The sequence below is a fragment of the Bicyclus anynana genome, chromosome 26 (assembly GCF_947172395.1).
Source record: "Bicyclus anynana chromosome 26, ilBicAnyn1.1, whole genome shotgun sequence".
NCBI classification, from domain to species: Eukaryota; Metazoa; Arthropoda; class Insecta; order Lepidoptera; family Nymphalidae; genus Bicyclus; species Bicyclus anynana.
This window is the reverse complement of record NC_069108.1, coordinates 7,725,880-7,753,447: the sequence shown is the minus strand read 5'-3', so window position 1 is coordinate 7,753,447 and position 27,568 is coordinate 7,725,880. Positions and strand designations below refer to the sequence as shown.

At 39.4% G+C, this 27,568-nt stretch overlaps 2 protein-coding genes across 12 annotated transcripts in view; one reads left to right on the top strand and one right to left on the bottom strand.

The window, feature by feature from the left end:
- LOC112055983 (trichohyalin) overlaps window positions 1-27,568 on the top strand; it is a 489,894-nt gene that overhangs the window by 183,857 nt on the left and 278,469 nt on the right. The gene's annotated exons all lie outside the window — the stretch shown is intronic.
- Window positions 1,055-22,889, bottom strand: LOC112055132 (gastrula zinc finger protein XlCGF57.1-like). Of its 11 annotated transcripts, none has more exons than XM_052889763.1 (8): window positions 22,667-22,876; window positions 22,288-22,462; window positions 22,075-22,167; window positions 21,705-21,848; window positions 19,706-20,209; window positions 4,491-4,585; window positions 3,786-3,847; window positions 1,055-3,353 (listed from the first exon to the last, which is right to left on the bottom strand). In XM_052889763.1, exons 1-8 carry the CDS (start codon window positions 22,744-22,746, stop codon window positions 1,984-1,986), a joined length of 2,523 nt encoding a protein of 840 aa, XP_052745723.1. In that variant the 5' UTR covers window positions 22,747-22,876; the 3' UTR covers window positions 1,055-1,983. The 11 variants fall into 11 exon arrangements, with proteins under 11 accessions (XP_052745723.1, XP_052745722.1, XP_052745727.1 ...); XM_052889762.1 differs by lacking the exons at window positions 19,706-20,209; window positions 21,705-21,848; window positions 22,075-22,167; window positions 22,288-22,462; window positions 22,667-22,876 and adding exons at window positions 4,695-5,207; window positions 5,725-5,865; window positions 6,189-6,281; window positions 6,402-6,585; window positions 6,974-7,633; XM_052889760.1 differs by lacking the exons at window positions 1,055-3,353; window positions 3,786-3,847; window positions 4,491-4,585 and adding exons at window positions 10,061-15,992; window positions 19,341-19,402; window positions 19,554-19,603 and having other exon boundaries at window positions 22,667-22,889.

Below are 27,568 nucleotides of genomic sequence, written 5' to 3'. Positions count from 1 at the left end.
AGCATAAGATCTAGATTACATAATTTAATGCAGTCGATAGGTTTGAAACATTGAGAGTAGATGTTAAAGGAGGTTTCATTACAACCTTTGTAATGTAAGTTGTTATTCTTAACAAAATGTCTTTTCAAATATTATATTGTAACTTTATTATAAAGTAAATGCTATCTTTGATTTCCTCTTCTACCCAGTTATGCCCTTAAAAGTATACATATATTTATTTTGCTGATGCCATCCACACTACGTGAACAAATATAAAACCGGCCATGTGCGTGTCGGGCCACGCGCAGTGTGGGGTTTCATAGATTATGTTAACACTTTAATCCCTTAGCCGATAGAGGGTGTGGACACAATAACTAACAGAAATTTGGAGACCAAAATGGAGACTCACATAGGCTGATAATAATGACACATCAATATTTCTTTTATTTTATTAAAATAACTTGATCATAACTTTTGTTTTAACCCTGAATATTTATTTTTTTATTTTGACCCTGTAAATAAAGCAATTTGAAAGTTTACATATTTGTTTAATTTTGTACAGGTGTGCACAAGGTCTTTAACTGGAGTAAGTAAATACAAACGGGGAAAAATCCTCCCCAATACAGGTTTGTAAGAAGTCTGTCTGTGGAGTGCACACCACTGGTTCTGCAGCCTACAAGATAATTCTCTATAAACATTTTACAACATACGCGACAGCATAAACATCTCTTTCTGTAATGTTGCGATGTGATAAAAGAGAGCGCTAAAGTCCACCAAAGCGGAGCGAGGGAGCGTAGCGGAGTTGCAGACGATGATAAATAAATAAATATTATTTTTAATTTATTTAACCTCGCTCCGCTTACCGGTATTATATGAATTTTTAAACTAGCTAGCAAGTTCTTGTCCACTTAAGACGAGCGGAGATTTTGTGCAATTGGTTAATATTTCTCCATTTCTCAGCTCCGCTGCCGCGCTCCGCTTCGGTGGACTGGCAGCCTAAAGAGATGCTTAGCTACTGCACTTGTAGACGATAGACTGCGTGTCACTAGCGAGAGAATCCAGTAAAACACAGATAACACACTTATGCATTTAATATATATAAATTAGATTCACATATCTCCAATATCTCTAAGGCGTACAATCTTCAGTACACAACTGTCCCCTTGTCCCCGTTCAGTACACAACAGATGATGTTCTGTGGTACCCTCTGGTACCACAGAACATCATCAATTACAGATTGTCTAATATTTGCAATCGATGACGTTCTGTCTCTAATCTCTGTCTATACAAAAACAACATCAACAACAAACACACTTTGAGAGGTCTACTCCTATAAATATTTTCCAAGACGTATAGTACTCAACGGTTTAGGACATTGTTAAGTTCTTGTTGTTGTGCAGTATATTTTGAGTTTAGTTTAGTAGTATATTTGTTAGTTCCGTAACATCTTGCCGTGTTACTCAAAATTAAGTTAACGTTCATTTTGAGTGTCAACAAATTGTTGACAAAAATTGGTAATATGAATGTGAAACTACATATGAAAATCGTTTTCAGCTGACCGATCCTTTCGTTTTCTAGGTCGCACGACTTTTTGTGTATCCCCTTCGTCACATGTTGATAAGTACTCGTAGAAGCTCCGCCGCCGCTTATGAGATATCCGCTAAGCGAGGTTTGTTGTGAACTCATCTTTACAACCGGCCACTGGGCAACGCTCGCGATCACTGCAGTGAGAGCGACTCACACAATACGAGCCCCGCTCATTTACCCGAGGGGGTGAAGGGAGCAGCGTACGAGTTGCACTTCGTACAGTTGACAATAGCGTACAACTGTGACTTCTGTTTCACACTTCGTTTGCACTTTAGAGTCTATCAACACTTGCGGCACTTTCGGATACAATAATTAAATTTGATCAGAAAAATATTCAAGTTTTTGTGTTTTTTGTTAATGCACTGCAATGCAATCTGCACAGATCGAGCCATCGCTTCATTTTCTATTTTATTACAATTACTGAGACTTAGTGTGAGTGTGCATTCTCATTTTATGTTGCAATAAATTACATCTTTCTGCAGATTTGTAATTGCATGTCTCACAAGAAAAGGGCTTATCGCCAGTGTGGGTTCTTTTATGTCTGTTTAAATCACCTTTGTGTGAACATTTATAATTGCAAATCTCACAACAAAAAGGCTTTTCGCCAGTGTGGGTTCTTTTATGTTTTTTTATATCACCTTTGTGTGCACTTCTGTAATTACATATCTCACAACAAAAAGGCTTCTCACTAGTGTGTGTTTTCATATGTTGCAATAAATTATGTTTACGTGCACTTTTATAATTGCAAATCTCACAAGAAAATGGTTTCTCACCAGTGTGCGTTTTCATGTGATCTAATAAATGATGTTTCTGTATACATTTATAATTGCAAATCTGACAAGAATAAGGTTTCTCACCAGTGTGCGTTTTCATGTGATCTAATAAATGTTGTTTACGTGCACATTTATAATTGCAAATCTCACAAGAAAAAGGCTTTTCGCCAGTGTGGATTTTTTTATGTTTTTTTAAATCACCTTTCTGTGCACATTTATAATTGCAAATCTCACAACAAAAAGGCTTTTCGCCAGTGTGCGTTCTCATGTGTTGCAATAAATTATTTTTTACTGTACATTTATAATTGCAAATCTTACTAGAAAAAGGCTTTTCGCCAGTGTGCGTTTTCATGTGATATAATAAATGATGTTTACGTGCACATTTATAATTGCACATCTCACAAGAATAAGGCTTTGCATCAGTGTGCGTTTTCATGTGATATAATAAATGATGTTTCTGTATACATTTATAATTGCAAATGTCACAAGAAAAACGCTTTTCGCCAGTGTGGATTCTTTTATGTTTTTTTAAATTATCTTTCTGTGCACATCTATAATTACATATCTCACAACAAAAAGGCTTTTCGCCATTGTGAGTTTTCATGTGATTTAATAAATGATGTTTCAGTGCAGATTTATAATTACATACCTTACAACAAAAAGGTTTTTCGCCAGTGTGAGTTTTCATATGCTGCCTTAAACTACTTTTGTGTGTGCATTTATAATTGCACATCTCACAAGAATAAGGCTTTGCATCAGTGTGGGTTTTCAGGCGTGGATTCTCATCTAGTACAGGTTTTTTGGGTTTCTTGAAAATATCATATAACTGTACTACACAGTTTGTGAATCTATTTATATCTGTATATATTTCAGTGCCATTCTGAGATGATTGCTTGTTCAGTTTGCCAACGCCAGTCTCAAGGATTTGTTCAGTTTTCCGGGTCGCAGCTGCTTCTTCAGTTGCCTGCACTGTGTGGTCGTTGTTTGCCGCAAGTCTCGCGGACAGTGGAGCGACTGAAACAAAACAGTCTTCTTATAATTTACTCCGACAAATCTTTGCGACAGCTCTACTTCTACTATCTGTGCGCCTGAACGTCGCTCCCGCAATATTTACCAATACTGAATAATTGAGCAAACATTAAACAGTTACACGGCAACTCCCAGTGCATTACTGTGTACCTCAAGATGTCGACCTCCGTGACCGACGCAGATGCCCCACACATCTGTCTATACAATAACACTCGACAGATGCAAAACAGATGCAGTCCATCGCTCTCAGTCTATATCGGCGGTACACAAGGCGACTATTAGAACACTCGAGTTCCATCTATCTACGATGTTATACCTACATCACAAACCTGACGAACTCAGCAATAGGGTTTAATGTGACAATACCAACACCATAGGAAACAGAAAAAGTCACAAACAAGTCCACTAGCCCCTCACCTAAAGCCTGAGCGCAGTCTGCAGCCGGGGGAGGGACATCATTCAGCCTCCGACTTCCTGTCCTGTGAAACATTGCAGCATAATGTGAGTTTGCTTGCTGAGCAACTACATAAATATGACATGAAAAAATTTACAAATATCTTTGTTATTTGTGCAATATTTTTTTTAAGAATAGGGCCTTATTTATTTTACACATATCCCAACGATCTTTGTTCTGTATGTATAACATACTAGCTCACGACTTTTTTTTACCTTAGACCTCTTTAATCCAGCCTTATCGCAAAATCCGTTCTTAGCGGATACTAACTAACTATAGACTATATCCCTGCCAAATTTCTTTCTACGTCAAGCAGTCTTCAAGATGACCTTTCACATTTATATATTAAGAAGTTAACTCTTCCTAATCTTAGCATTCCATGGAATCTCTGTGCGGGTACCGGGTCCAATTAATAAATAAATATAAATGTACTTAAACAATACACACATATCTAGCCCCAAAGTAAGTGTACAGAATATGTACAGTTGAAAAGTGAGTCACCGCTGCGGCTCACATCTGCACGAGGCTCGCACACTTGTGATGCATCACATGCAGCGTCGTTGTATACTGATTTGTTCTGCAGCACGAGTGAGTCACCGCTGCGGCTCACATCTGCACGAGGCTCGCACACTTGTGATGCATCACATGCAGCGTCGTTGTATACTGACTTGTTCTGCAGCACGAGTGAGTCACCGCTGCGGCTCACAGCTGCACGAGGCTCGCACACTTGTGATGCATCACATGCAGCTTCGCCGCCAACTACCTGCCAAATACAAAACTCATTCATAACACGTCTGTCCGTCCGCAAAGGGTATTGTATGATAGATATGCAGAGGCCATACACCACCTCCATCAAGAAGTAAACATCTCACCTGAATGAATGATGAATGTTTGCTTAAATGTTCCAAGTATGTAATTTCTTGCAGAAACTCCTTATCACAAAATGAACATTCAAAGACAACACTTTCACTCTTTATGAAACTCTCTGTTTCAGTATGTTCTGTGACTGCAGCCCAGCAAGCTGTTGTTTTGTTATGAAGAGCTTCACCTATAGCTTCGTCCAGTAGTCTAGATTCCAGCTCGATGCTCATGTCAGAGTATTCATCGTCCAAGACACAGTCATTGTTGGAACGGTTTCTGTCATTGTCATCTTTGTGTACCAATGTAGAGTTATCAGCATTTGACATGGAGTCAGAACTGTATTCATTCTTCACCACAACTGATGCAACATCTTTCACTACAGATTCCTCTGCTGCTGTCTGTTCCTCTTCATCAGTGTGATCTATGTACAAGTCACAGTAGTCTGCTCCTAACGTCGTCTGTGTTAAGTTACACTGCAGATGTTTTGTTGCGCAGTTCATCAGTTCCTTATGTTGAATAGTAATCTGAAACAATTGAACTGTTTGCTTTCCTTCAGATACTTTACTAAAGGAAGGTAACAACATAATGTCATCATCATCATCATCATCATTAGCCTATCAGACTACAGAGCGATAGATACATCCTTCCTTAGATGACTGGGCATTTGTACCTTAGATTCCCCACACTGCTCCAATGCAGATTGGTGGGCTCAGGCCTACTCTGTAGTACAATCACTATTAGATGATAATGATAACTGACTTAACATGGTCACAGATGCAACGGGTGTAACACCACCAACTTCATGACTGAGAAGCTCAATATTTTATAGCATGACCAAGGACTCAAACCCAGGACCCCAGGATCTGCCAAATACACTTAGAGATAACAACATGTTCTCCAATGTCAGGTTTAAGTAAATTGTAATTACTAAATACTCACTGATTCATCAATTTGGATCAAACTAGTAAATTGTAATTACTAAATACTCACTGATTCATCAATTTGGATCAAACTAGTAAATTGTAATTACTAAATACTCACTGATTCATCTTGTGCAAGTAAGTCTGTCATCAGTGAATGGGCTCTCAAGCACAAGTCTCTAAATCTACTGAAGTTAATCAATCTCTGAGCACACAGCACACAGAGTGTTTGCTTCAGGTTTCCACGACACAACTGAAACAACTGCACAGAATTATTAAAAGACTGTCAATACAGGTTTGGTAAGAGAAGTTGAAGAACTTGGGGATTCATTTTGTGTTATATTCTGTGAGTGCACACTACATTACACAACAGTGCATCACTTGTTTATTTTTGTCTGAACTTTGGCTCAATCTCTGTCTTGGTAAAATAAATTTAATTGATTACACTAATTCGTCAAAATCTGTTGTTATTTTTTTAAATTAAAGATTCACAGACATCTAAATACCAATTAAGGTGATGAGATGATATCTCAATTCCCTCCACAGTTATATCACATAGTAGAAACGATGATATTGTCAACTCACAGACAGTCCAGTTAGCTGTTCATATGTCTCCTCCAACTTGTGTTCACTCATTAGAGAGAGCTTACTGTCAGTGTCCAGGCATATCATGCACATCTGTAAGTATACCAATAGTTACTTCTACATTACTGATTGTATGTGAGTAATGCTGCTATAGGTATATCTTAGCCCTTCCTATGTTAACAATCACAAATAAAAACATTACGATCAACTGACCTGCACTGTTGTAGGTATAGCATTAGAGCAAATCTGCCTTACACAACTCTTTGTTTCAGAAAAGTCTTCATCTAAAAAATGCTGTGAGCAGACTACAGCAGGGTCAGGCAGGTGATGGTCTTGTGTGCCGAGAGTTCTGAGCCAAGCAGCATGGAGACTTTCTTCTCTGGGTAACCTGGATAACCTGAATAACAAACAAAATAACAGCTCTAACATGTCCTGATACAGTTAAATACAAGGATCAGATAATAAACATATGGACACACGCACAACATCCAGCATAGATAATGAAATTATAAACACAGGATTCTGGAATTATTAATTTGATACTATTAGTTTTACAAGTGCTCATAACTACTTACTGATATGAAAGTAACTAAGAAAGTTTAATCATTCATTGTCAATGCAAAGTGAGTGCACAATGTCATACTTATAGCTAAGTACTTGGTTATTCTGTAGGTCAGTTGCTGCATCTCAAAAGTCAGCTAAAACTGGTTTACAGAAGTGTAAGTATGCGTGTGCTACTCTGCTTGGCTGAAAGTCATCGGATAGACAGAAATAACTCTACTCACTCATGAAAGGTAATTCCTGTTCCCGCAGATGTTGACGCATTGTCTGAAGTATTTACGCAGAAAGGCACGCAGCACTGCATCTTGATTCTTGGTATAGTTTGTGTTTTACGGATTTTAATTTTTCTGTAAGGTCACTTCGACAATTTATTTTAAAGTTTGTACTTATTATTGATATTTATAAACATTTAGAAATGTGTATTAACCTTTTTTTTTTCTTGATTTATATTAATTTTATACAATAAATACTGTATCCCTCTGCTTTTTATTTGTAATTAGAAGAAAGTAGAAACCAAAGAGTAATAATCACTAGCAGTAGCACTACGTCATACGTGTTACGTAAACGATATAGACAGACGTCAAAAAATACTTACGTCAACACAGACATATCTGTTTATGCTCAGACCAATTATCTAGGCTTGTTAGACGTTACTCCTATGTCAGAAGTTTAAGATCACGATCTAACGTGTCTATAAAATCCTTTTAGAATTAGAGTATTTTATGATTTACCCAAGGCTTAGTCAGAGTAAATATTTAAAGAGTATTCCAACCCGGCCGTATTTTTTTAAATAAATACCTACAGCCGCGCGTTCGTAAACATGTAATAGGGCTACCCGCCTCCAGCATTTTAATTTACATTTGCCAACTTTGTTTCCATTTAGTTTTGTGATTGTAAATATATTTTTTTTATTTAAACAAATAAAATATTTTGTAAATTGTAGTAAAATAGGAATAGGAAGTGATCAATAAAAATGCGTGTTGTTTTTTGATTGGTAGATTTAAATAGGACTGATACTTTGGTCGATGACCTTGAAGGGTTCATCGTATACTGTTGTATACACATAGCTGGGCACCGTTAATCAAATAGTTAACTTCGTTAATCGCTAATCCGCTACAAAAAAAGTTAGCTTCGTTAAACGTTAAAGCGTTACATTCCGGAAGAATTAACGCAAGTTAACGTTAATCGTTAATCCGTTAATATGACTGGTTAATATTGCATTTTTATATCATTGTGTGAAATCCCCATTGGAAAAATAAGGGTGAGCACTGGGGAAAACTGCCATAAATTGATTTTAGTTGATTTTATCTATAATTTTAACATAAATATAGTAATTTGTTGATTTCTTTGAAAAAAAATCATAATTTCTTACTTGTCTTAACCTGTTAATCGCGTCGCGCGGTAATTAGTAGGCATTGGATTAACGATTAACGGGCTTCTGCATATTAACGGAAGTTAACGGGTCCGTTAACATTTTTAAAAGTTAACTTAAAAGTTAATCCGTTAATCAAAATGTTAACTTCGTTAATTAACGATTAACGGATTAACGAGTTAATGCCCAGCTATGTGTATACATATATTTATTTTGGTGATGCCATCCACACTACGTGAAAAAATATAAAACCGGCCATGTGGGTGTCGGGTCACGCGCAGTGTAGGGTTCCATAGATTATGTTAACACTTTAATCCCATAACCAGTAGAGGGTGCGGACACAATGACTAACAAAAATTAGCTCTTAAAAGCTTAATTTTTACAAACGGATCCCTAAATTTAAATATGTTGGTTTATGACCCCTTACAACTTTCAAAGACCTATTCAACGATACTTCACACCTTTGACACCTACATATAATTACACCTTGTAACAAGATTAATTCACTCCGCCAAAACTAGATGGCGCTAATGGTAGACTGACCCGCGCTATCGGTTGTCTCACGGCGAACGGCTATATGGCGGCCAACTCAAGCCTAAAGATCTTCTAATCTCTTACCATTAGACAGAGTAGTGTGGTAAGTAGTGCTTCCACCTTTGTTGGGACACTATTGAAAGCACCACTTCGGTATAAAGATTACATGTAAATTTATAATCGGCAAGTAGCGCTTCCACCATGATGGGACGTTATTGAAAGATTTCACTTGTAGAAACTAAATTGTACAAAATTATAGAAACAATAAATAAATTCCTTTACAACCTATTATTTATGTATCTAAGCTCCACACTATGAAATAAACAAACGAAAAAAAAGTCATCCCTATTTAACTCTGGCCTATAGTATTGCTTGCGATAGATAGCGAGGAGCCGAGATGAGACGGGAGGCGTAGTTCGTGAATCGAAATTGTCAGTGTCCGATTTTACTTTCACTTTTCACGATATATTACATTCACATTTTACAATATATATTAGTGCCATTTAGCTGAATAGAATATGCAGAGGGGATTTATACGGGGACTGTAAATGGATTATACGGGGACTGTTAATGGATTATACGGGGACTGTAATTAGATTATACGGGGACTGTAAATGGATTATACGGGGACTGTAAATGCATGTGTTGCAAGGGGAGGCCGTGTGAATCATACGAAGGGAGGCCTGCCCCTGTATGGAGACCAAAATGGAGACTCACATAGGCTGATAATAATGACACATCAATATTTCTTTTTTTTTTATTAAAATAACTTAATAATAACTTTTATTTTAACCCTGAATATTTTTTTTTAGTTTGACCCTGTAAATAAAACAATTTGGAAGTTTACATACTTGTTTAATTTTGTTCAGTGGTGTGCACAAGGTCTTTAACTGGAGTAAGTAAATTCAAACGGGAAAAAATCCTCCCCAATACAGGTTTGTAAGAAGTCTGCCGGGTAAGCAGTGCACGTTTGCTTCTGTGGAGTGCACACCACTGGTTCTGCAGTCTACAAGATTATTCTCTACATACATTTTACAACATAAGAGACAGCAAAATCATCGCTTTCTGTATTGTTGCGGTGTGATAAAAGAGAGCGCTAAAATCCACCAAAGCGGAGCGAGGGAGCGTAGCGGAGTTGCAGACGATGATAAATAAATAAATTTTAATTTATTTAACCTCGCTCCGCTTACAGGTTTTATATGAATTTTTAAACAAGCTAGCAAGTTCCTATCCACATATGACGAGTGGAGATTTTGTGCAATCCTATTGGTTAATGTTTTTCAGTTTCTCGGCTCCGCTGCCGCGCTCCGCTTCGGGGGACTGGCAGCCTAGAGGTGCTTAGCTACTGCACTTGTAGACAATAGACTGCGTGTCACTAGCGAGAGAATCCAGTAAAACACAGATATCAAACTTATGCATTTAATATATATAAATTAGATTTACTTAGCTCTAAGGCGTACAATCGTCAGTACACAACTGTTACTATCTAGTAGGTACCACAGAACATCATCAATTACAGATTGTCTAATATGTGCAATCAAATAATCAATGATGTTCTGTCTCTAATCTCTGTCTATACAAAAACAACTCCTGTCAAATATTTTATTAGTTTTCAACGGTTTAGAACTTTAGAGCATTGTTAATTTCTTGTTGTTGTTATTTTGAGTTTAAGTGAACGGAATTTTTTTCAAAGATTACATTTCATTTGTTAGTTCCATAACGTCTTGCCGTATTACCAGTTAACGTTTATTTTAAGTGGCTGCAAATTGTTGACAAAAATTCGTAATATGAATGTGAAACTTCATATGAAAATCGTTTTCAGCTGACCGATCCTTTCGTTTTCTAGGTCGCACGATTTTTTGTGTATCTCCTTCGTCACAGTTTGATAAGTTCTAGGTTGGAGCGCGCTTGCCCAGAAAATGCCTATTCACTCTTGTCATAAAGGTGCACAAATCATAAGTGTTAATTAGATAAATACTAGCGGATGCCCGCGACTTCGTCCGCGTGAAACTCGATGTAAACTTTCAACTACCGCTACGCTACCCCTACCCTACCTCTACCCTACTCCTACCCTACCCTACCCTACCCCTACCCTACCCTACCCCTACCCTACCACTACCCTACCCCTACCCCGTTTTCTAATTATTATTAATATGAACTTTATACAGTAACAATAAAGCTCAAATTGACTACGTTTTAGTTACAAATCATTTGTATGGGAAAAAGAAAAGGGCTATTTTAGGGTTTTTGCCAAAAAATTAAAGTTTATAATTAACAAATAAAAAATAGGGGTTGATCGTAGAGGGGTGAAAAATTGAAAGTATTATGAGATTTTTTATTGTAAGTCATCAAAAAATAAAAAAAAAATTTACCAAAAAAAATTATATACTGTGCACAAAAATTAAGGGAGCAGAAAAAAAATCCAAATTTTTGGGGGATTTTCAACAGGCTGTAACTTATACAAAAATGGTCGTACAGCAAAAAAATAAAAAGCAAATTGTAGCTCTAAGTGTTTAGTTTTTGGATCTGAGTTTGAAATTTTTTTTTTGAAAATATTTTTCGAGTAATCATAAGAAAACCACTGAAAAAAATATTTTCGAAATTTTTTTGGTTTTTTTTTTAATCTACGGACGTGGAAAAATTTTTTTCGACTCAACCTCCATATGGACCGGATAGCTTGTTTATTCAGATTTAATTTCGTTTTTTTTAAATCTCGATACGAGCATTTCTCGCTGAGATATCGATGTTTGAATGGAAAAAGATCATTTTGTCTTTGATTACCAATATCTCAGCAACCAATGATCGCACAGAAATTTTGAGGTTGGTTTCAAAAATTTGAATAAACTCTCTGCAAGGATTGGTAATTGAATTTTGAAAAAAAAATTTTTTTTCAATCATTACATGAATTTGAAAAAGCATCCAAAAAAGGGCTTTTTGTCGTTTTTTGGAAAATCAAGCGCCCAATCAAAAATATTGCGGAAACCACTGACGTTAAGTGTGCCTTTTACTGTTCAATATACCCACAAAAACCCTACAAAGTTTCAATTCAATCCAGCCAACCGTTTTTTTTTTCCCACTTGATCGAATTTTTGAAAAAATTAAAGGAGCAAGAATTTCGCTCTGAAAATGTCATAATTTACGATTTTGTGCTTGCGCACGTGTATGTGTGTGGTTTTATCAGAGATTGAGACCCTGTGGTTCGTCACTTCCACACACACACACACACACACACACATACATCTTCGGAGAGTGAGTTTGGAGTCACAAAATACTGTGGAACACACACATACACGTGCGCAAGCACAAAAGCATAAATTATGACATTTTCAGAGCGAAATTCTTGCTCCTTTAATTTTTTCAAAAATTCGATCAAGTGGGAAAAAAAAACGGTTGGCTGGATTGAATTGAAACTTTGTAGGGTTTTTGTGGGTATATTGAACAGTAAAAGGCACACTTAACGTCAGTGGTTTCCGCAATATTTTTGATTGGGCGCTTGATTTTCCAAAAAACGACAAAAAGCCCTTTTTTGGATGCTTTTTCAAATTCATGTAATGATTGAAAAAAAAATTTTTTTTCAAAATTCAATTGCCAATCCTTGCAGAGAATTTATTCAAATTTTTGAAACCAACCTCAAAATTTCTGTGCGATCATTGGTTGCTGAGATATTGGTAATCAAAGACAAAATGATCTTTTTCCATTCAAACATCGATATCTCAGCGAGAAATGCTCGTATCGAGATTTAAAAAAAACGAAATTAAATCTGAATAAACAAGCTATCCGGTCTATATGGAGGTTGAGTCGAAAAAAATTTTTCCACGTCCGTAGATTAAAAAAAAAACCAAAAAAATTTCGAAAATTTTTTTTTCAGTGGTTTTCTTATAATTACTCGAAAAATATTTTCAAAAAAAAAATTTCAAACTCAGATCCAAAAACTAAACACTTAGAGCTACAATTTGCTTTTTATTTTTTTGCTGTACGACCATTTTTGTATAAGTTACAGCCTGTTGAAAATCCCCCAAAAATTTGGATTTTTTTTCTGCTCCCTTAATTTTTGTGCATAGTATAGTTTTTAATTAACAAATAAAATATAAGGGTTGATCGTAAAGGGGTGAAAATTTAGGGTTGTATGTATTTTTGTATGCTGTGTCATAAAAAAATAAAAACAAAAAATTTTGCCTAAAAAATAAAAAAAAATTTAGGGGTGGACTACCCTTAACATTTAGGGGGATGAAAAATAGATGTTGGCCGATTCTCCACCCAGGCCGACAATCACGCTAAGGATCACAAAAATCGGTCGAGTCGTTTCGGAGGAGTTCAAGTTCGAACACCGCGACACGAGAATTTTATATATTAGATTTTTTTTGTTTCGCACCCTAGTCTACAAAATAAACATAGACAATACAGTAAAAGTTTGAACACTTTGAACAGTTTTAAATGTCAATGTCATGAAATATTGTCAAATGTCATTATATGTCATGTGTCATAAGTTAAAAAGAAACATTCAATCGTAGACAGACAAGTATGAAACAAAACAATTCCTTAAATTGCTTTAAAATCGCCTTAACGCGACTACGCGAATATCACTGACAATCTGTCAGGGTGTGAGTTGCGACCATGTTGCCATGTTAAAAAGTCTTAATTAATGTTGTCTTAAGTAATGTATAAATATATAAATTCGAATGCATATGGACTGTGCATTATACATTTGCAATTTAAATTTGTTATATTAAATAGTTTTAAATTTGTTAGCTGACGAACTAAATAGTAATATAGCCAATAATATATAATATTAGCCACGTAACATACGTGTTTCCATTGGTTAATATTAGTGTTTGCCACTGGGAGTCGGCCCTTTTAGCTCCTAAAGGGCCTGTGAACTGCCCAGTGGCAAGATGATTATGGGAAGCCATGAAATCAACCATAACCTGAATCTGCTTTTTGTTTTTTTTTCATCTGAATAAAATCAAATATATGATTATTTATCTAAACGATTTTATACTAGGTACATTTTGTTTTTATATAAAACAACTTAGTTTTTGAAACTCATTTTGGCTTATATTAGTCTAAAAACACCGTTTACTATGGATACTACAAACCACCGCAAAAACAATCACCAAACAAAACAATGTCGTCAACAGAAAACAGATAAATAATATGCACAAAATAACCAAAGACTACTATAAAATATTATCAAATTTACGTTTATTTCGGACTATTGATTTTATAATGACAATTTATAAGATATCTACAAATGGGTGGACAAGTCTTTCCCTCCGATTATCCACCGTGGATAATATATCCACCGGCGTGCCCATGCTCGGAGAGTGGATAAAACGAGTGTGAGGGATAAACGTTTTATCCTATCCCCGTGGATAAAGTCTCCCTTGCCCATGCTAGACTAGCCCTAGCTCTGCTGCTAACGAAAAAAATTACATTTTATATAATAAATTTAAAAAAAATGCGGGTTCCAAAAATTTTTTTATTTTATGTTCTTTTAAGATAAAAATAATTTGTCCTGCTTAGTTGACACACGGAATAAAGGCCCAGCCTCTTTATAAAATTATGACATGTCCTTTCACCAGACAGTGGTCAAAAGTGCCTAAGGAAGCAGCAACTGACACCGAGAAGCTGTCTGGATCTGTGGTCAGAAGAAGGAAGCTGAGTGAGATCCAGAGATAGCGCAAATTTTTCACATTCACTATATTATCGCAGTTACTCTTAAAGCGTAGTATCAGTGTGGATTCTCATCTTATGCCTCAATAAAGTACGTCTATCTGAAGATTTGAAATTGCATATCTCGCAAGAAAAAGGCTTTTCGCCAGTATGGGTTCTTAAGTGACGTACTAAATGACTCTTCTGTGCAGTTTTATAATTACATATCTCACAATGAACAAGCTTTTCGCCAGAGTGCGTTTTCATGTGATTTAAAAAATGTTGTTTTTGCGCACATTTATAATTGCATATCTCACAAGAAAACGGCTTTTCGCCAGAGTGCGTTTTCATGTGATTTAATAGATGTTGTTTTTGTGCAGATTTATAATTACATATCTCACAACAGAAAGGCTTTTCGCCAGTGTGGGTTCTCAAGTGACGTACTAAATGACCTTTTCGTGCAGTTTTATAATTGCATATCTCACACGAAAAAGGCTTTTCACCACTGTGCATATGTATGTGATATAATAAATTTTTTTTTTGTGCACATTTAAAATTACATATTTCACAAGAATAAGGCTTTTCACCAGTATGGGTTCTAATATGTATTAATAACTCTCTTTTACGTGTACATTGAAAATTGCATATCTTACAAGAATACGGCTTTTCGCTAGTGTGCGCTTTCATATGATTTAATAAATGGTGTTTTTGTGCACATTTATAATTACATATCTCACAACAAAAGGGCTTTTCGCCAGTGTGGGTTCTCAAGTGACGTACTAAATGACTTTTCTGTGCAGTTTTATAATTGCACACCTCACACGAAAAAAGCTTTACAACACTGTGCGTATTTATGTGATATAATAAATGTTGTTTTTGTGCACATTTAAAATTACATATTTCACAAGAATAAGGCTTTTCACCAGTATGGGTTCTAATATGTATTAATAACTCTCTTTTACCTGTACATTTAATATTGCATATCTTACAAGAATAACGCTTTTCTCTAGTGTGCGTTTTCATGTGTAGCCTTAAGCTACTTTTATGTGTACATTTATAATTGCATATCGTACAAGAACAAAGCTTATCGCCACTGTGCATTTTCATGTGATATAATAAATGTTGTTTTCGTGCACATTTATAATTGCATATCTTACAAGAATAAAGCTTTTTACCAGTATGGATTCTAACATGTATTGATAACGCACTTTTGTGTGAACATTTATAATTACATATCTCACAACAAAAAGGCTTTTCGCCAGTGTGGGTTCTTAAGTGACTTACTAAACTACTTTTAACTACAGTTTTATAATTGCAAATCTCACAAGAAAAAGGCTTTTCGCCAGTGTGTGTTTTCATGTGACGAACAAAATTACTTTTGTCGGCAGTTTTATGATTACACATCTCACAAGAGTAAGGCTTTGCACCAGTGTGGGTTTTCACGCGTGGATTCTCATCTAGTACAGTTTTCTTGGGTTTCTTGAAAATATCATATAACTGTACTACACAGTTTGTGAATCTATTTATGTCTGTATATATTTTGGTGCCGCTCTGAGATGATTGGTTGTCCAGTTCACCAATGTCAGTCTCAAGGATTTGTTCAGTTTTCCGGGTCGCAGCTGCTTCTTCAGTTGCCTGCACTGTGTGGTCGTTGTTTGCCGCAAGTCTCGCGGACAGTGGAGCGACTGAAACAAAACAGTCTTCATATAATTTACTCCGACAAACCTTTGCGACAGCTCTACTTCTACTATCTGTGCGCCTGAACGTCGCTCCCGCAATATTTACCAGTAATACTGAATAATCGTGCAAACATTTGACAATTACACTACAACTAATAGTACATTAGTGTCGAGGCAATAAAGCTTATTATTGTAAAAGGACGAGGCGCTAGCTGATAATCTGTTCTTTAAAATAGAACCGTTTTTCCCCCGAAGGGTAAAAAACGTATATTTAGGTTTCAGCCGAAAGGCTTGGCTTGGCTTGAGGCTTTGGAACATAAGCGCCATCTAGTAATTCGAACCGACATTGTTCTCGTATATTGTCGGTATTGGTTCGTTGAACTGTGGGGAAAAGTCAGCGATGGCGGGGGACGTCAACGTCATTTGGAATTCAGTGCCTTGATATGGGATCGCAGCGAGGCGAAAGCTGGCAAGGTGTTAAATGGTGGGTTAACCCTTTCGGCTATAATCTAAATAGAACCCCATGGGTTTTCCCCATGGTCTCAAATCGATACGACTGTCGTCTCAAATCGATGCTACCGGACGTCTCTACACGTAAATGACTAACGTCGATTCAAGGTGTTGAGTGGTGCTTTGTCTTCCCAAAAATATTGGTTTACAGACATCTTGCCGTTCATTGCGAGACGGCAAATACTTCATAATACTATGAAGTAGTTCATGGTGTAAACCACGAAATTTAAATGTATTGAAGCAATACATTTCGCACCAACTTACATGAATAATGTCCGTAACAAGGTACGGATATTCACATAAGTAATATTTTAAATTAATAAAAATAACTTACATTTTAAATAAATGAAATAACCTAAAAAACTTCGTTCTTCGAAATAATGTACTGACGACGCTGAGATTCAAAAGCGTACTCATGCCATGGGAACTTAGAAGAACGTGAAATCTATATGAAGCAGCGCCATCTACATTCTAGATTTAAGATTCCAGGGTAGTAAATTCAATGACTTAAGGTGTGTATGTAATAAAATGTTTTAAGAGATTGAAACCGTATAAGCACGGCAAAAAAAGCGAAACAAAAAGAATTATTTTTCCTTTTAATTATGACGCGTTAATAGGAAGAATCTGTTTGTATTTCTAAAGCAAAGGGATTATTTAAGAAAGACAGTAAGTGTACATTAATTTCAACGACGTTCCACATAGTCATTTGGCCTAGTGGTGTCAAACAAAGATACGATCTAAAAATCCTGAGTTCGAGCCCGGGGTTATCAATGGAAAACTTTTTGTCTTTTTTTTTTTGTTTTTCTCTATTGGTTTCTTCAACTATTACAAAATCAAAAATCTCACATTTACAAAAAATATGCATTATTATTTTTATAACATAATGGATACTATACTAAAAATACCGTAGCTAGTCACTAGATGGCGCTATCACAAGCGTTCCGAAAAAAGTTAGAGTAGCCTATCTATTTCCATATACATTGTAATCTTTGGTACTGAATTCAACATGGCTGACGCCCCCTGCCACTGCTAACCGTTCAACGAACCAAGACCGACAATCCACGAGAACAATGTCGGTAGGAATACTAGATGGCTCTGATGTTCCGAAGGGTTATCTTCATTGGGTCAAGCCTAAAGGCTCGAACACCTAAATATACGTTTTTTATCCTTTGGGGGAAAACGGTTCTATTTAAGTGTTCGAGCCTTTAGGCTTGACCCACTGAGACGTGTTTAATATCTGCCGGCGCTGACTTAGCGTACGAATTGAAATCGATACGAACGTCGTCTCAGATCGATACGACCGTCGCCTAAAATCGATACGACTGTCGTCCCTAATCGATACGACCAGACGCCTTAAATCGATACGACCGGAGTCTTAAATCAATACGATCGAACGTCTCAACCCGGAAACGACTAACGTCGTTTCAAGGCGTTGCGTGTTGCTGTGTTGCGTTTAAATAAATAATAAATAAAATAACATAAAAACTTCGTTCTTCGAAATAATGTACTGACGACGCGGAGATTCAAAAGCGTACAGTGTGCCTAGTGGGAGTTTTCAATATTTCCATACTGTTGCCATCACGTTGACGTAAACGCAAATTTATATGGAATTGAAACAGTTGTGCAGTAGTGCCACTAGATGGCGCTGTTTCAATTCCTTAGAAATTCGTTTACGTTACGTGACAGTAACAGTATCAAACTGCCACTATAGTCGAATAATGAATTCTGCGATCTCTTTTGAAGTTTCCTGTGATACCATTTTTTATTGAATCAATAATAGTGATGTGACAAAGTGAACGATCATGATTCCCTCAATATGTTCTGGACCAAATTAGTAAATAATTTTAATAAATAACAGTTACATCTATTATTTATTAATTTAAAAATTTCTCAGTCTAAGGCTTAATAATAAACGTAAAACCTATTTTGAGTCACAATGATGAAAATAAAATTATTCTAAGACCTTATTTAATTTGACTAATAACTGAGACAAATAAAATTAAATGAATGCTTTTAATTAATAGATCAGATTTTTCATGTTATGTTTATAATGACTAGCAACGCCTGTGACTTCGTCCGCGTAAGTAAGTTACCTACTTCAGTACTATTGTATTCCGGAATTAATTAATTTACCCAATTTTTCTTTCAAACGTCTGTCACTAAGCGTTATGTTAGAAATTTCTGTTCAAAATTCCTCTTTGAGAGTGAATGATTTGAGGCACTATTTTTTACCTTTACAGAACAGGACATCACTATGACAATAAATATGGTATCATTATTTTACAAACTGACATTAGCATCTGTCAGAAAATTCGCACGATCAATGATTATACTATAGGCTCTCTGAATTCAAAATGGCTGACGCCCCGCCATCGCTGACTTTTCCCCACCGTTCAACGAACCAATACCGATAATCCACGAGAACAATGTCGGTACAAATTACTAGATGGCGCTGATATTCCAAAGGGTTATCTCAGTGAATCAAGCCTAAGTAAGCTCGAACACCTAAATAACTATTTCGGCTGTCACTAGTACGATGTACGGCACTAGTCTCTCAAGATGTCGACCTCCGTGACCGACGCAGATGCCCCACACATCTGTCTATACAATAACACTCGACAGATGCACAACAGCTGCAGTCCATCGCTCCCTGTCTATATCGGCGAAGGCGACTATTGTATACCACTCCAGATAATGAGTTACATCTGACATCGATGTTATATCTACATCATGAACGATGAACCCAATCAATTTCGAACATTATACACTCAGCAATAGGGTTCAATGTAATACCATCACCACAGGAAACAGAAAAAGTAACAAACAAGTCCACTTGCCCCTCACCTAAAGCCTGAGCGCAGTCTGCAGCCGGGGGAGGGACATCATTCAGCCTCCGACTTCCTGTCCTGTGAAACATAGCAGCAGAATGTGAGTTTGCTTGCTGAGCACCATACTACATAAACATGACGTGAAAAAATTTACAAATATCTTTGTTATTCTGCATTATTTTTTTTTAATTATTTATTTATTTTACATGCAGTGTCGTTGTATACTGACTTGTTCTGCAGCACGAGTGAGTCACCGCCGCGGCTCACATCTGCACAAATCTGCAAAAATATTTGAATATCTGCTAATAAAACGATTCATTACATCATTAATTGGTATGTCGAGGCCATATATCACCTCCATCAAGTGGCCTGCAGTCTCACCTGGAGATGCTTGCTCATATGTTCATTGTATGCATCCTCTTGCACAAAATCTTCATAACAAAATGTACATCCAAATGTAATACTTTCACTCTTTATGGAACTCTCTGTTTCAGCCAGGTCTTCTGTGACTGTTACCCTGGAAACTATGGCTTTACTAAGAGCTTCACCTATAGCTTCATCCAGTAACCTAGATTCCAGCTTTAAGCTCATGTCAGAGTATTCATCGTCCAATACACAGTCATTGTTGGAATGGTCTCTGTCATTGTCATCTTCATGTACCAATTCAGAGTTTTCAGCATTTGACATGGAGTCAGAACTGTATTCATTCTTCACCACAACTGATGCAACATCTTTCACTACAGATTCCTCTGCTGCTGTCTGTTCCTCTTCATCAGTGTGATCTATGTACAAGTCACAGTAGTCTGCTCCTAACGTCGTCTGTGTTAAGTTACACTGCAGATGTTTTGTTGTGCAGTTCATCAGTTCCTTATATTGTATAGTAATCTGAAACAATTGCAACGTTTACTTTCACACGAGAATCAGCCTATAGAGCAGGCTGGATTTAGAAAAAACTACAGCACAATCAACCACATTCACACAATCAAACAAATTTTAGAAAAGAGCAAAGAGTACCAAAAGCCTGTTTATAAATTTTCGTAGACTACTCTAAAGCATTTGATAGCTTGAATCACAACTACATTTGGTCAACACTAAAACAGCAAGGAGTGGACATCTGCTACATAAATGTCATGCAAAACATTTACAGACAAAGCAAAGGGAGTATAAAACTGGAAACGATAGGTAGCCCATTATAGACAGAGGTGTTAGACAAGGAGACCCACTGTCACCAAATTTATTTACTGCAGTGCTGGAGAATATCTTCAAACGCCTTGACTGAATATGGTCTGAATATAAATGGCCGCCGCCTAAATCATTTGAGATTTGCAGACGATCTCATCTTGCTGGAAGAGGACCCATATAAAATACAAATAATGGTACAGTCTTTAGCCAGTAAAAGTAAAGAAGTAGGCCTTTTAATGAATACTGCAAAAACAAAACTAATGACTAACTCAAAAGAGGTTGATATAGTTCTGGATGGAAATAAGCTCGAGTATGTACAAGAGTATGTGTATTTGGGTCAGATAATTGCTCCTATAGACCAAATGTCAAAAGAAGTAAACAAGAGAATTGCTAGTGGGTGGAGAAAATACTGGTCACTAAAGGAAATAATGAAAAGCAAAGAAATAAATATGTCCATTAAGAGGAAAACCTTCAATACGCCTATACTCCCTTGTATAACATACGGAAGCGAAACTTGGTCCCTGACACAAAAACATAGAGAAAAGTTAGCTAAGTGTCAGAGGGCAATGGAGCGAAGTATTTTGGGTATAAGACTAACGGACAGGATCACCTCAAGTGAGATAAAACATAGGACAAAACTCGCTGATGTTCTCATTAGAATCGACCTCTTGAAATGGCGTTGGACGGGACACATGTTGCGCTGCACAACCGATAAATGGAGCAAGCAGGTGACACTCTGGTACCCAAGGGACAGTACCAGACAACGTGGATGTCCAATAAGAAGGTGGGAGGACGACATCCGCCTAACCCTGGGGCCACGCTGGACCAGAGTTGCGGCTGACAGGGTGCAGTGGAAGCAGCTGGAGGAGGCCTATGTCAGAAGACACTTTGAACAGCGGGACATAATATAATCAATTAAATCAAACACAACACTCATGTAACCAAAAGCTGTTCAAAATAAAAGGCTATTTTATTTTTATTTATTTTATTTTATTACTTTCATTCAGATACTTCACCTAAGGAAGGTAACAACATTATCATCATTGTTATTATCGGACTATTTGAAGACTTACAACCATATTATGTATACTATGTGACCTAGGACTTAAAACTAGGGCATCAGGATATCCAAATACACTATAAGGTAAGCAAGTTTAAGAAAGGACGAAACCTTAAATTGTTATTACTTAATACTCACTAATTCATCTTGTGCAAGTAAGTCTGTCATCAGTGAATGGGCTCTCAAGCACAAGTCTCTAAATCTACTGAAGTTAATCAATCTCTGAGCACACAGCACACAGAGTGTTTGCTTCAGGTTTCCTCCACGACACAACTGAAACAACTGCACAGAATTAACAAAGGCTGTCAATACAGGTTTGGTAAGAGAGTTTACTCTACATTACACAACAGTGTATCACTTGTTTCTGTCTGTCTGAACTCTGACTTACACTCTGTCTTAGTAAAATTAATACACTTGGCATGTCAAAAATCTATTTAGGAATCTTCTAAGAAGGTTTTAACACATATAAATACAAATAATACATAGTAGAATCAATTAGTCAACTCACAGACAGTCCAGTTAGCTGTTCATATGCCTCCTCCAACTTGTGTTTACTCATTAGAGACAGCTTGCTGTCAGTGTCCAGGCATATCATGCACATCTGTAAGTATACCAAGAGTTACTTCTACATTACTGATTGTATGTGAGTAATGCTGCTATAGGTATGTCTTAGCCCTTCCTATGTTAACAATCACAAATAAAAACATTACGATCAACTGACCTGCACTGTTGTAGGTATAGCATTAGAGCGAATCTGCCTAACACAACTCTTTGTTATATAAAAGTCTTCATCTATAAAATGCTGCGAGCAGACTACAGCAGGGTCGGGCAGGTGATGGTCTTGTGTGCCGAGGGCTCTGAGCCAAGCAGCAAGGAGATTTTTTTCACAGGGTAACCTGGATATACACCAAAATAACCTCTACAGCATGTCCTGGACAGTTAAATATGAATAGCACAGTATTTGGTTATTCTATAATTCAGTTGCTGGATGCTCAAAAGTCAGCTAAACACTGGTATACAGAGCTGTGAGTATGCGTGCGCTACTCTGCTTGTGAGATTGGCGGCTGTGGGTGAAAGTCATGATAAATAATTCTACTCACTCATGAAAGGTAATTCCTGTTCCCGCAGATGTTGACGCATTGTCTGAAGTATTTACGCAGAAAGGCACGCAGCACTGCATCTTGGTATAGTTTGTTTGGGTTTTTTTTTATAGGCGATTTCCACAAGATAATTTAGAGATTGTATTTATTAAATAACAACACTTAAACAATAATATTGAATAAAAACCACAGACCACAAATGAAGATAAAACCTGACACCACAGATCATTACAGAATACAGACCAAGGAACATATTTACTCAGGATGATACAGACTAGAAGTAGAAACCTGACACAGACACACACTCTCGTACAGTACAGTGTTACCAACTCTTAGAAATATTTAATTATTTATAAATAATACGAATCACACTTGAAAAAATTCTAAATTTGCATTTTGATGATCAGTCTTGGAACCAAGCTACTTTACCGGTCAAATACGGTGGCATCGGCGTGCGAAAAATTTCTAGTGTTGCTCTTCCGGCTTTTCTTTCCTCTGTGCATAGTATAAAAGAGCTCAGTTCTCGTATTCTTAATTCCAATTCAGTTTGCATAACCTATGCCACAGAGGCTCTAGAGAGTTGGAAGGTCAGATGTCCCAACGTTGACATCCCAAAGGAACGTACTACACAAAAACTTTGGGATGCTCCATTGGCACTCCGATCTTGGCAGCCGTCCCGTGCGGTCGTCTGTCCTCGCCTATGCAGGTTTTCGATCCCACGGTGGAGGCCACCAATATTGGTTCTTCTTTTGAGAGGGTGCTAGTTTTTCTAGTACTGTCTTGACCACCGATTTCGTTGTGCTGTGTTGTGTTGTGTTCTGCGTTGTTCTAGTGTAGTTAAGTGGTTCCGGTCCGTGAGTACACTAGAATAAGAGTAGGTACACCCACGTCACCTAAAGGCGTGGACCACTAGGGCCACACAGTAGGTACTCACCTCCCCGCCCCGGTGGGGAGGCCCTGTTAGTTCCGGGGTCCACTATGGACCCCAACTCCGTTTCGCCGCCGTACTTGGAGGCCCTCTTCAAGGACCTCCGAGTTAAATTTCCAGGCTATCTGGAAAGTTTTATGTCTTCGCAACCGATTGCGTCTCAAACCGTGACTTTGACTCAAAGTCAACCCCAATCAGGTAGTCCCCTTCCGGGAAATGCCGCCGCGTCCCCCGCTATCCCCGCAACCCCCGCGCCACTCGTGACCCAGCGCCACGTGCTACCTGCTCAGGTAGTGCGCCCGCCGCTGGGCAGCCAATCCGCGGCCCGCGACCCACGTGTCTCGGCCTCGGGTCGCCCGGCAACACCGATTCCGGCTCCGTCCGTAGGGCCTAGCGCGCCTAACGCGCTCCCCGGGCCCTCAGCCCACCCAAAGGGCACTTTGCCACCCTCCCGCGAATCTATGACTCGCACTCCGACCAACACGGTCCATAGGCCTTCCGCCATGGACATTTGCGATATCCCAGAGTCGCAGGGCTCACCGGCTCCAGTTGACGATGGCTTCACCGTCGTCGTAAGTAATCGAAAACGGCGAAAGGCTACTAAAACCGACGCTCAGCCCACTACCACTAGCAAGGTCACTGTGACCGAGAGCCAAGCTCGGTCACAAACCTTATCCGATTCAGACTCCGAAAGTGAGGACTCTCCTATGGAGGAACCTCGCAAGGAGAAGATCCCCCCAATGTTTATTAGGGACAAGGACGCATGGGCAAACAAAATTGTCCCCATGCTAATAAAAAACAATATCCCTATTCCAAACGCCCAGCTTACCACCTTAGGTATTCGTGCGGAATGCGAGTCATCCGGTGACCATAGGCGTCTGACAGCTTTATTGAGGTCAAACTCAATAGGCTATCACACTTACGCTCTGAGCGATGAGCGAGTCCTCCGCGTAGTAGTCCGCGGTCTCCCCAAGGAGCTTGATACTGAGCTCATCAAAGCCGACCTGCTTAAACAGGATCTCCCCGTCCAGGAGGTACACCGAATGTACCGATCACGCTCAAAAGAGCCGCTAGACCTCTGTCTAGTGATCCTCGAGCTCTCTCCTGAGGGCAAGAGGATATACAACTTGAAGGCGATATGCCACCTCTCTGGCCTCTCCTTTGAGAAGCCCAACAACCGTGGCCGCATAGGTCAATGTCATAGATGCCAGACCTATGGACACTCTCAAAGGAATTGTTTTGCCCGTCCCAGGTGCGTTAAGTGCCTGGGAGATCACGGCACGATAGATTGTCCCCGCAAGGAACGGATCGCTGAAGTGCCCCCAAGCTGCGTGCTGTGCGGCGAAGCCGGCCATCCCGCGAACTATCGCGGATGCCGGAAGGCCCCACAGCCAGGCAAGCGAAGGGGCAGGGCAGCGGGCCGCAAACCGGCGGCACCCAAAAAGCCCGCTCACAGGTTTGTTCCAGCGCCGGTGCCTACCACCAACGCTTGGAACAAGCCATTGTACGGAGCGCCTAACGCTCCTAGTGCGGCACCGGCTTCTCCGGTCGCCAAACAGCCCCCGAGGGCCGCTCCTGCGGCCCAACCCCCTCTCTCGGCCCCTCAAGCCTCGTCCAAACCTTCATACGCGACTCACTCCTTCTCGGATGTATTCCGTATGGAAGAATACGATCTCTTCATTGAGAAATATAAAGTAGACCCCCTAAGGGCAATAGGCGAGCACAGTATCATGCTCCGCGCGATCGAAAACTATAAAAATTTTCTAAATGGCTCACAACGGTAGATTAAAACCACATTCCCTGACTGTCGGCTTCTTCAATGCAGACGGGCTCACCGATAAATTACTCGAGGTCCGCGAATGGATAAGCGACCACAAACCGGACATCTTTCTGGTGCAAGAGACCTTCTTGAAACCTAGCCTTCGCGATCCCAAAATAGGGAATTACCTAATGATTAGAAACGACCGGACCACCCAAAGGAAGGGAGGTACAGCTATATATCACAGAAGGGCTCTTCACTGCACTCCTCTTGATCCTCCCGAGCTTACTAACATGGAAGTCTCAGTATGTCAGGTCAGTATGACCGGCCATCCGCCGATCACACTGGTTTCAGTTTACCAACCCTGCGGTAAACGTCTCTTAGAGAGTGACATTCAGACACTCCTCTCCTTAAGTGACTCCGTCATTTTGGCCGGTGACTTTAACGCTAAACATACAAGTTGGCTCAACGCTTATAATAACACTAGCGGCAACACTCTAAGAAGACTGACTGACCGCGACGATGCTAATTTCATTTTGCTCACCCCCGACAAACCAACACGTTACCCGAGACTGACGGACACACGAAACCAAACTCCGAGCGTACTGGATCTGGCACTCGTAAAGAACATCACTCTTGAAGTGAGTCCTTTGGAGGTGTTCTCGGATCTGGCCTCGGACTCGGACCACAGACCAGTTATACTCCAGCTTGGCCCCCCGCCCTCCACGACCCCCCCGACCAAAACTATAATTAATTACGGGAGACTGTCTGAGCGTCTCAAGTCCTTGGCTTCACAGCACCTAGATCAAATTCCTGACGAGATAGAAACGTTAGGCGAAGCGCTCGCAGCTTCTTCGAACCTAAATGGCCATATTCGCGAAGCAATAAAAGATTGCACCAAGGAGGTCCCTGCCTTCAGCAAGGCCCCCTTGTCGTCGGACCTACGGGCCCTACTAACGGATAGAAACGCACAGCAAAGACGCTACGAATCTGAACCGACCCGACAAAACGCGAGTCTTCTTTGGACTCTCGGAAGACGGTGCAAGCGTCGCTTGCGCTGGCGTTATGACAGACAATGGGACGACCGACTGAGAGAGCTCGAGCCATCGCACGTAGCCTTCTACGACGTGGCAAGATATCTGAAAGCCGACCGCCTCGCAGCCACCCCACCTCTCAAACGCCCTGGCCTCCCACACGCGATCGAGGACATCGATAAGGCCGAATGCCTAGCCGACAGTCTGGAAGCCCAGTGCACTCCAAGCACTACGGCATTTGTAAAATCACACGCGAAAAAAGTGAAGTCCGAACTCACTTCTATCTTATCTCGCCCCCCGGACGGAGTCGAAATTACCCCTACGTCATGCGAGGAAGTCTCTGCGGTTATCAAGGGCTTGCGCAAAAAGAAGGCTCCGGGGCCTGATACGATTAGCAACAAAGCTCTAAAGCTTCTCCCGGTCCAGATAATCAACCTCCTGGTGAACATCTTCAATGTTCTCCTAGCTCACTGCGCCTTCCCAGACGCATGGAAAGAAGCCACGGTTATTGGCATCCACAAGCCGGGTAAACCCCGCGACCTCCCGACTAGCTACCGCCCAATTAGTCTTCTCAACACCATTGGCAAGGTGTATGAGATAATCATTTTGAATCGTCTCAAAGCCATTTGCGATGAAAAGCAACTTCTCATCAAACAACAGTTTGGATTTCGATGTAAACACTCATGTGTTCATCAAGTGCACCGCCTCACGGAGCACATTCTAACCGGTTTTAATACATTTCATAACCCCATCGCCACCGGGGCGCTCTTCTTTGACGTAGCTAAAGCGTTTGACCGCGTCTGGCACGAAGGCTTGATATTCAAACTAAACCGTTTCGGCGTACCAAACAAAATGGTACGCTTGCTACACAGCTTTCTGTCCAACCGCACCTTCAGGTACCGTATAGACGGCACTCTCTCTTCACCCAGACAGATTCGCGCAGGAGTCCCTCAGGGCTCCGTGCTCTCCCCGCTTTTATACTCGCTCTTCACAAGCGACATTCCCACCGACCACCCGGGCGTACACGTCGCCCAGTTTGCGGACGACACCGCACTGTACGCGACGGCAGTAAACCGGGTCCACATTAGAGCCCGCCTCCAGAAGGCGGTAAACATTATAGGTAAATGGTTCCGCCTTTGGCGTATAGAAGTCAACCCAGAGAAAAGCGCAGCCGTGCTTTT

Coding starts and splice junctions, on each gene's coding strand:
- LOC112055132 (XM_052889760.1), bottom strand. CDS start 22,746: ATGCAGTGCTGCGTGCCTTTCTGCGTAAATACTTCAGACAATGCGTCA. Junction 19,403..19,553: donor TCACTCGTGCTGCAGAACAA/GTCAGTATACAA, acceptor TATGTTTCACAG/GACAGGAAGTCGGAGGCTGA. Junction 15,993..19,340: donor AGACTGCGCTCAGGCTTTAG/GTGAGGGGCAAG, acceptor GTTTTGTTTCAG/TCGCTCCACTGTCCGCGAGA.